At 43.9% G+C, this 10,387-nt stretch overlaps 1 protein-coding gene across 6 annotated transcripts in view; it reads right to left on the bottom strand.

Moving 5' to 3' along the window:
- Positions 1-1,572: 1,572 nt before the first annotated feature.
- The window catches only part of LOC127630115 (uncharacterized), a 41,297-nt gene continuing 32,482 nt past the window's right edge, over positions 1,573-10,387 (bottom strand). Inside the window, exons 6-10 of one of the 6 annotated variants that reach the window (XR_007968828.1) lie at positions 8,997-10,295; positions 8,495-8,636; positions 8,185-8,405; positions 6,918-7,953; positions 1,573-2,178 (exon numbers count right to left, since the gene is read on the bottom strand). Coding sequence is in view for 5 of the 6 variants with exons in the window: in XM_052107552.1 (XP_051963512.1) it covers positions 7,717-7,953; positions 8,185-8,405; positions 8,495-8,636; positions 8,997-9,095 (699 nt within the window). In the remaining variant the exon portion in view is untranslated. The remainder of the gene's footprint in view (positions 2,179-6,917; positions 7,954-8,184; positions 8,406-8,494; positions 8,637-8,996; positions 10,296-10,387) is intronic. The other 5 variants (XM_052107552.1, XM_052107550.1, XM_052107548.1 and 2 more) reach the window with 5 other exon arrangements.

Genomic DNA, 10,387 nt, shown 5'->3' with positions numbered 1-10,387 from the left:
TTAATGAACCAAATATAGTATTTTATTTAATGGTAAGTGATTTTCTAGTACCAAATTACCAATTTAGCATGATTACTCAAGGATAAGGTTTTGGAGTGATTGCTACGGGCCTGTCTTGACTAACTTTTTTTCAAATAGTGATTGGGCTTTTTTTTACATCAGTCCTGACTAAGAATAATGTCCTGTGTACCAATTTCCTTCCAAAACCGCAACATTATTCCAGATTTTGTGTGTGTGTGTGTGTGCATATTTTCATATATACACATATATTAGGGCTGTCGATTTAACACGTTAATTCAGTGCGATTTTTTTAAAAATTTTATTTATTTATTTATTTTTTTAATAAAAAATAACGCGTTAAACATTTTTACGCGAATAATCGTAATGCCAACGGACCGTAATAAGGAAATTTTTTTTTGTCTTTGACACCATTCAGAGAAAATTCTAAGGAGTGTTGTGCATGAAAATCCCAGGTGATCAGCGGTTACAGAAATACTCTTTGCACCAACAACCATCCATGCAATTATCTATTCAGCCAATCATGTGGCAGCAGTGCAGTGCATAAAATCATGCAGATACGCGTCATCAAGGGGTTTAGGGTCTGTCATCAGAAATGTCCCTTGCCCACTTAACGGAGTGGAACGGACTTCCAAAATGGTGGTGGGGATTTCCCTGAGGGTAAGTGCTTAGGGAAGTTAGCAAGTGTATGTTAAAAGTGAAGTGGAACGCAGCCTGGAATGCAGCACATGGGGAGACAGAACAAGCTCTAAAAAACAAACTTTAAAATAAAAGACTTGACATAACTAAAACTAAGGGAGGCATAAACATGAGACAAAAGGTGTTCAAAACCCTGACACAGAGATCCTTAAAATCAAGAATGAAAATACAAATAATAATAATTATAAATGTACACCCTATTTCATGCCTGAATTATTGCAGATGACACCCTGAGTGCGCTTAATAAAAAGTAAAAAAATACATAAATTATGAGGTCTGGATAATAGCAGCAACAGCCTTAGACCTCTCATGTACAGAGTTTTTTTTCTTTGCTTTAATATATTGTCCATCCTAATTGCTCTACTGCAAGTTCTGTAGGCAGCTGTACACACCAAAATGTTATTTGTCATTAAAATACCAAAGAAGAATATGGTTTTCAATTAGCAGTTACCTATTCAAAGACTCTAAATGTTCTCAGATACACCAAAAGTACTGTATGTCCCAAGGAAATCACTCACTAGATACCACAATTATGATTAAAAGATAATATATAGTTTGGGGGGATATCAATGTGAATCCTTCACTCAAAGTCATTAAAAAAAAAAGTACCAATGCAATACCTATGCAATATTAGAATTGAAAATAATTAAGGAATGAAATAGGGGAAAAATCTAGTCTCTTTCTACAACAGAGTATTTTGGTAATTGAAAAGAAAAAACAATTCTAAGCTCTCGAAATTAACAAGTAAAATCTGGACCCAGTCACACTTAAATGTACAGTATGCAATGAATGGTTAAAGCAAAATCAATTTAATTTATATTTGCAACAAACTTTAAAAACTTTTTGTATCCCCTTTTCCATACCAATTTCAATATAAAACACAGGAATTTGGTAATACACAATATACTTCAACAACTAGAGTGTCAATATATATTAGACAGTAGCCTATCTAGCATACATGACACAACAAGAAAGGATAAAAACCCACAAACACATAATGGTAAGGTACAGTAAATGCTAATGTAATTGAATAATGAACATTATTAATAAATGAGAAAAATTAAATCCACTACCCAAAAGCATAAGAGCTACACTTGGGACGTTTTCTGATGCAAATAGAGAAGAGAATAAAGTAATTTTTGTACTATGAGCGAGTACAACGGCATTCATATACACTAACTGCATATACAACTAACAATAGGCACTATAACAGATTTATTTTCTTTAGTTCATCTTTGAATTTTTGTACTATCAGAGAACAACCAATTCCTCAATGTCACCATGAGGCAATGTGTTAATTACAAAAAGTGTCTTTATTTTTCCAGTATTAGATGCTGGAGGCATTAGATGCTGCAGAGGTGTTTATATTGGATGTTAATACTGCGGTGTCTGTGCTGTTAGGGTTGCTTAAATCCACTGACCCATATGTGACCAGTAAAGTGATTGGAGACTGCAGAGAGCCTGGGAAAGACAGCAGATCGAAGAAAATGTTTTGATACTCTCGTTGAACAATATATGTTCCAGTCATTTATTCTTAGTATTGCACTCACCATTTGTGAAGTTGCCTGTGAAAAAGAAGAGAAAAGCCCTTGTGAATGCCGCCGGGTCACTGCTGTTGCTGAGACCTGGAGCTATGAGGTCCGACCTCCTCCAGGAAGAGGACCTCTCGAGGTAAACGCTCAAAGCTCTGACAGGGCAGAGCAAATGGAGCCTCTCTTCTTCTGCCGACACATGAGGTGGAGGATGAAATGCCTGCAGGACCATAGACCGTGCCGTGTTAGACGGCACCTTAGGCACATAGCCAGGTCTGGGGTGCAAAATGGCTTTAACTCCGCCAGGGGCAAACTCCAAGCAAGCTGGCGTCACTGCCAGGGCTTGAGGATCACCCACCCTCTTTAGAGAGGTAATAGCTAAGAGAAAAGCCATCTTGAACGTCAGGTTCTTGGGCGAAGCCGACTGAAGGGGTTCGAAGGGGGCCAGGGATAACCCTTCGAGAACCACCGCCAGGTCCCAGGCAGGAACCCTGGACCTGGTTGCCGGTCTCATCCTCCATGTACCACGGAGAAAACGAATGACCAGCTGGTGCCTCCCCAGAGGCCCATCACTCAGTGGTGCATGGAACGCCGAAATGGCAGCCACGTACACTTTAAGTGTGGAAGGGGAGAGAACCGCAGAGAAACGATCTTGAAGAAACTCCAGAACTGAAGCCACCGGGCAGTTAACTGGATCTAATTCATGTTCTCTACACCAAGTGGAGAACACATTCCATTTGAGGCCATATAATCTCCTAGAAGACGGAGCCCTAGAGCTAAGTATGGTTAGACCAGCATTTAGGTACTGAACCCCCTCAGGGGCCAGACCCACAGTTTCCACAGCTCTGGACGAGGGTGGAAGACTGTGCCCCCTGCCTGAGACAACAGATCCCTCCTCAGAGGAATCTGCCATGGCGGAGCTATCAGGAGTGAAATTATGTCTGAGAACCATACTCGGGCCGGCCACATCGGGGCAACCAGAAGAAGACTGATGCCCTCTTGTTGGACCCTTTCCAGGACTCCCGGGAGCAGAGCGATCGGGGGAAATGCGTACAGGCGAAGCCTCGGCCAAGCCTGTACCATGGCGTCCAACCCCAGTGGGGCTGGATGTGAGAGGGAGAACCAAAGTGGACAGTGGGGCGTCTCTCGAGACGCGAATAGATCCACTTCCGATGGTCCAAATTTGTCCCACATCAACTTCACCACCTCTGGATGAAGTCTCCATTCCCGGGCCTCAGCCCCTGCCTCGACAGGATGTCTGCTCCCTGATTCTGAACCCCGGAATATATATTGCTCTGATAGACAGTATTTTCCCTTGGGACCAAAGAATTATCTGATCGCCAGTCTGCACAGAGGCGCGATCTGAGTCCTCCTTGTCGGTTCAGATAAGCTACCACTGATGTATTGTCCGAGCGTACTAGGACATGGTAACCTTTGATGTCTGGAAGGAAGCTCCTCAGAGCCCTGAACACAGCCAACATCTCTAGACAGTTTATGTGCCAAGAATGATGATGGTCCTGCCACAGACCCCTGGCAAAGCGGCCGTCCATGACCGTGCCCCAGCCAGTGAGGGAGGCGTCTGTCGAAACGGTTTTCCGGCGACATGACGCTCCCAACACTGGCCCTTGGGACAGGAACCAAGGTTTCTTCCATTTTAGCAGAGAAAGAAGGCACCTGCGCGTTACTCTGATTATACGAAATGGATTCCCCTTGGGGGAAAACCCCTTGGTTTTCAGCCACCACTGGAGGGGCCTCATGTGTAGAAGGCCCAAAGGTACAATGTTGGATGCCGCTGCCATGAGGCCCAGCAGTCTTTGAAATTGCTTTACAGTGATGGCCTGGCCTAGCTTTAACCCGGCCACCATCGCCATAAGGGACTCGATGCGTGCAGGAGACATGCATGCCTGCATCGTAACCGAGTTCCACACAACGCCCAGAAACGTTGTGCACTGGGATGGTTGTAACACACTCTTTTTTGTGTTGAGTCTCAACCCCAAACTTCGAATGTGGCCAAGAACGACATCTCGATGCCGAACTGCCATTTCTCGAGACTGGGCCAGAATGAGCCAGTCGTCGATATAATTCAGTATACGGATGGAGCAAGAGCTGCATCCATACATTTGGTGAATGTGCGGGGAGATAGTGCTAGGCCGAACGGAAGAACCCGATATTGGTAAGCTTAGCTCCCGAAAGCAAACCTCAGGAACCTCCTGTGACATGGAAGGATGGATACATGAAAATAGGCGTCTTTTAGATCTATCGTGACAAACCAGTCCTCGGATCTGATCTGACTCACGATGACAGGAATAGTAAGCATTTTGAACCTGAACCTCCTCAGAGACCGGTTCAAAACTCTGAGATCTAAAATCGGCCTCAACCCCCCATCCTTTTTTGGAACTATAAAGTACCGGCTGTAAAAACTGGACTCCCTGTCTGAATGAGGAACACGTTCTATGGCCTCCTTCAGCAGAAGAGATTGCACTTCTTGTTCCATCACCTGAGCCTGCCCCGGAACCACTGTAGTCTGCACCACCCCAGAGAATTTGGGGGGGCGGTGCCCGAACTGCAGTCTGTACCCTGATTTTATTATATGCAGGACCCATCCAGAGGCTAGTCTCGGGTGTTTTTCGTGCACTGTTCTCGACCTCCTGAAGCGGGATACCGGCAGGATTTGGTCGATACAGTTCTTGTGACCACAATTGATGTGTGTTTTTTATCTTTTGGCCTGAGCGGCACGGTGTGTGTTAAGCTGGAAATTGGTGTGGCCCAAAGCGTCAGAGGCGGGGAAGCCGACACCGATTTCCTGAGGGGCTCCTTCTTGAGAACAACCTCGGTTGCTCTGCAGCGGGAGCAGCCCTCGAGGTTCTACCACCCGGTTAGGACCTCTTCCCGAAGCCCTCCTAGCCTTAGGGCGTCCCTCAGGTCGGCCCCTGGCTGGAGGGCTTCGCTGGGAGCGTTTCCTCTGTTGCCAAGCTCCTGGAGGAGGGGCTCTAGAGGAAACGCTCTCCTTTGCTCTCTTGCGGTCGCGAGGAGCTGACTGAAGGTTGGGGCTGATCTGTTTGCCCCACCCTACTTAATTTAGACTTGGATTTACGGGGAGAAACTGCTTGAGCGCCGCAGATTGTTTCCTCGCCTCCTGAAACCTGTCGACGACCGATGTAGCGTGTCGCCGAACAGGCCAGAGAGCGAGGCGGGGCATCAAGTAAAAAGCTCTGTCTTTTTCTTTTATTCCCGACAAATTTAGCCACAGATGCCTCTCCGTGGTCACCATAGCTGCCATAGAGCGACCAATAAGCGGGCCGTCTCTTTAGTGGCCGGAGAGACAGATCTGCGGCTCTGCGCAACTCTGCGATATCTTCGGGAGTTGGCCCCTCCCCCTCGTCTAAATCTTTCAGGAGATCGGCCTGGTACGCCTGCAAAATCGCCATTGAGTGCAGGCATGAACCAGCCCGACCTGCTGCCATGTAAGCCCTGCTTATTAATGCAGATGTATCTCTGCAGGGCTTACTAGGCAGCACCGGGGTTTTAAGGGAAGATGCCGACTCATGAGAGAGGTAACCGGCTAAAGACTCCTCCACACCAGGCATCTTCCCATAGCCCATATCCCGTGCCCCTAAAACATAGCTGTAATCGACCACACTGGGGGTGGAGACACGGGACGAATGTGGTTTATCCCACGATCTCGAGATCTCTTTGTGGAGATCGGGAAAAAGCAGCAAACCCGAGCTGGGGTTGTGAGGTGTGCTGCAGGAAGCGCTCGTCTAATTTGCTTCCGGCGCGTGTTCCCTGCTCATTTTGTGGCCAGCTAATGTTAAGTCTGGCCACAGCACGCGTCACAACCTGAACCAGCTCCTCATAAGCCTGGCGAAACCCGCGTGCTTGGCTCCACGGTCAGTCCACATCAATGCTGAGCATTTCCACTTCCTCAGAAGCATTGGGACCTGATCGTGGGCAGAAGAAGCCGCGGCGGGCTTCTGCACCACTCACAGTAGGCTCGGGATCCTTAAGCGAAGAATGAGAAAGTGCGGAGCAGTCTCATTCTCATCTGCAAGATCCGCTCGCGAACCCCACGATCTCAATGCGCAGCTGCCTCAACAGACGCGGGACCAGAACCGTGGGGAGCGCGAGCCTGACCGTGATCATCAAAGCACGCCAACCGGGGCGCAGCACTCTCATGGGTAGTGCTTCACAGCTTTCACAGGCAGATCCCTCGAGAGCTGCCTGTGCGTGCTGCGCTCCCAAACAGTTCACACACAAATGCGTGCGTGTCCCTACCCGTAATAAAGCGAGGGCAGGGGTGCACGCACTTCTTGAACTGTTCGGTGGCCATAATTCTTTTAAATAGGACAAACAACACCAAATAAGACAAACAATATACATAGAGCGCTTGCTGAAGAGCGAAAGCTAATGTGTGTGTGTGCCGGCGTCACATTTATGCATCCGGTTATGCCGTCACATGTTACGTCATGACGCAACACCAATCAAGATTGGAATAGTTTCATTCATACTTCAGAGGCGCACGCTAAGGAGCGTTCCCCAAAGAGTCGTTTTCAACGACGCAGTGTGAGTTCCCTCGGAAGGGAACTAAAAACTTCTATAACTTTGGGTCTCCCATGCAAAGCTTGTCAGAGTATTTCATAGAATATACTAAATCTAGAAGACGCTTACTGCATTATCCTGAGTCAGTCTGCTGTTGTTCAGTGTTGCACGGGTAAACTTCACCATACCATTGTTGTTGGCACAAGAATAGACAGTCTCACCATCACCCTATGAAAAGATAAAGTAAAGTAGTCTGAGAAAATTATAATACAAACATTTTGATCAACTGCACCACCACCGGCACACAAAGGAACGGCATACAGTATATAATCATTGTTTCCAAATAGGTTTCTCAAACACTCCTACTGCCCCTTCAGCCCCAGACGGTCTACCATTGTTAAAAAAAAAACAGGTAGTACCACCCCATTCTTGTTGCTATATACAAAAATATTGAATGAAAATAATGTGCTGTGCTTTTATGATATTTGCTAGTTAAGGCCACTATTAGCTATTTTGGACTGACTTCCTACCCCGGAATATTTCAAAAATTACAGTGTGGAAAGTTTGTTGCAATAAAATGCAAACCGCAATTGAGTAATCCATCCAAAATAGCCTCAATTATCTATTCAAATTACAAGTAAATTAATTTCTTGCTTAATGTGATGGGGCTGAAATAGTGTAGTGATTCACACTTATGGTTTAGAACTATGAATACCTTTTGGTATACTGAAACAACGGAACTACATATTTAGCATTAGAGTAAAGGATAAAGAGTCTGGCATTTAAAGTAAATGCTTTAACGATAAAACATTTTAAAGAGAAACATTTTAAAGACACTGATGGCACTGTTTCCTGAAAAGGTTCCAGATATTTAGAAGCATCCTAACAGGATCACAAAACCCCAAACCATGATTATTTTCTTTTATCTTTAATGTGGACTCGTATGGGAATTGAATCTTCTTCTGATCTCCCTGTTGTCATGAGAGAGGCCAACCGCGATGTAGCCACTGGACTGTCCGCTGAGCTCAAAAGTGAGGTTGTCTGCATTTCCGTATACTGCTCTCGTGGAGACAAAAAAACAGGAACCCTGAGCAGCTAGATTACAGGTGCGTGGAGTGGAGAAACATGCCCTATCTCTCCTGCAGTTATTCCTGCTGATGGTTTCCTGCAATAAATTAAGACAAATTTAAATGGAAACAAAGGCATTTAAATGTTTGGTACATAAAACGACCTGTAAAAGTACATAAAGACACCATCTAAGATTAGACAGCAGTTTTTGACTTCATTAGCTTAACTTTCAGCCATATTATCTTTTGACAGAAACATTCACTTGGACAATCAAAATCATTGTACATTTTTTAAGGAGATACCGGCTCACTAATCTTTTCACACTTACATTTGTTGTGCTGTTGTAGAGTGACCCTTCTGTGGTATTGGTGGTGGCATTTGACGCTGCAGTTCTATTCCATGAAGCAGTGCTGTTTGACCTTGCAGTGGCTTTAGATGCTGCAGCGGTGTTTGTATTGGATGTTAATACTGCGGTGTCTGTGCTGTTAGGGTTGCTTAAATCCACTGACCCATATGTGACCAGTAAAGTGATTGGAGACTGCAGAGAGCCTGGGAAAGACAGCAGATGGAAGAAAATGTTTTGATACTCTCATTAAACAATATATGTTCCAGTCATTTATTCTTAGTATTGCACTCACCATTTGTGAAGTTGCCTGTGAAAAAGAAGAGGAAAGCCCTTGTGTATGCCGCCCGGGCATTGCTGTTGCTGAGACCTGGAGCTATGAAAGTGCACTGAATCTTACTTCTGTTCACTGATCCACGGAAACTTCTAGGAATGAACTACAGCAAAAAACAAAACAAAAGTTATAACGATAAAAATCTATGCTACAGATATGAATCAGTATGTCCCAAAATTATATGAAATCAAAGTAGGACTGTCAGGAGAGAGTCTATCCTCTTGAAACTGTGTTTATTTTATTTAGATGTATTTCCATGCACTTTCTTTGTATGGGTCCTCTTAATACAGTCTTCTCTTGAATAGCTACAAACCTTAGAGACCTACGTGGAGGGCAGCAGGATTAGGTTTTATCAACTTCTCCCTACAACTATGCTGAACTAAAAACATCTATAACTTAGGGTCTCCCATGCCAACCTTGTCAGAGTATTTCATAGAATATACTAAATCTAGAAGACGCTTACTGCATTATCCTGAGTCAGTCTGCTGTTGTTCAGTGTTGCACGGGTAAACTTCACCATACTATTGTTGTTGGCACAAGAATAGACAGTATCACCATCACCCTATGAAAAGATAAAGTAAAGTAGTCTGAGAACAAAAATCCAAATCTTTTGATCAACTGCACCACCACCGGCACACAAAGGAACGGCATACAGTATATAATCATTGTTTCCAAATAGGTTTCTCAAACACTCCTACTGCCCCTTCAGCCCCAGTCAGTCTACCATTGTTAAAAAAAAAACAGGTAGTACCACCCCATTCTTGTCGCTATATACAAAAATATTGACTGAAAATAATGTGCTGTGCTTTTATGATATTTGCTAGTTAAGGCCACTATTAGCTATTTTGGGCTGACTTCCTACCCTGGAATATTTCGAAAATTACAGTGTGGGAAGTTTGTTGCAATAAAAGGCAAACCGCAATTGAGTGATGCATCCAACATAGCCTCAATTATCTATTCAAATTACAAGTAAATTCATTCCCAACATGCTGTGATGGGGCTGAAATAATGAAGTGCTTTAAGGATTTTGTTCTGAACTCCGATGAGATTTTTGTAAACTGAAACATTTGAACTACTATTTATCATGAGAAATAACAGATCCAGAGTCTGCTTAGTGTTTGACGTTTAACCCAATATGTTTAATTTAACTGGGAGGAGTGCTTGTTTTAAAAAAAGGCAAACCGCAATTGAGTGATGCATCCAAAATAGCCTCAATTATCTATTCAAATTACAAGTAAATTCATTCCTAGCTTACTGTGATGGGGCTGAAATAGAGTAGTGCTTCACACTTATGGTTTAGAACTATGAATACCTTTTGGTATACTGAAACTCCGGAACCACATATTTAGCATTAGAGTAAAGGATAAAGAGTCTGGCATTTAAAATAAATGCTTTAATGATAAAACATTTTAAAGAGAAACATTTTAAAGACACTGATGGCACTGTTTCCTGAAAAGGTTCCAGATATTTAGAAGCATCCTAACAGGATCACAAAACCCCAAACCATGATTATTTTCTTTTTTCTTTAATGTGGACTCGTATGGGAATTGAATCTTCTTCTGATCTCCCTGTTGTCACGAGAGAGGCCAACCGCGATGTAGCCACTGGACTCTCCGCTGAACTCAAAAGTGAAATTGTCTGCATTTCCGTATACTGCTCTCGTGGAGACAAAAAAACAGGAACCCTGAGCAGCTGGATTACAGGTGCGTGGAGTGGAGAAACATGCCCTATCTCTCCTGCAGTTATTCCTGCTGATGGTTTCCTGCAATAAATTAAGACAAATTTAAATGGAAACAAAGGCATTTAAATGTTTGGTACATAAAACGACCTGCAAAAGTACATAAAGACATCATC

This window comes from Xyrauchen texanus, chromosome 36, assembly GCF_025860055.1.
Source record: "Xyrauchen texanus isolate HMW12.3.18 chromosome 36, RBS_HiC_50CHRs, whole genome shotgun sequence".
Taxonomy (NCBI): domain Eukaryota; kingdom Metazoa; phylum Chordata; class Actinopteri; order Cypriniformes; family Catostomidae; genus Xyrauchen; species Xyrauchen texanus.
The sequence above is the reverse complement of the archived record's forward strand: the minus strand, read 5'-3'. Positions and strand labels throughout refer to the sequence as shown.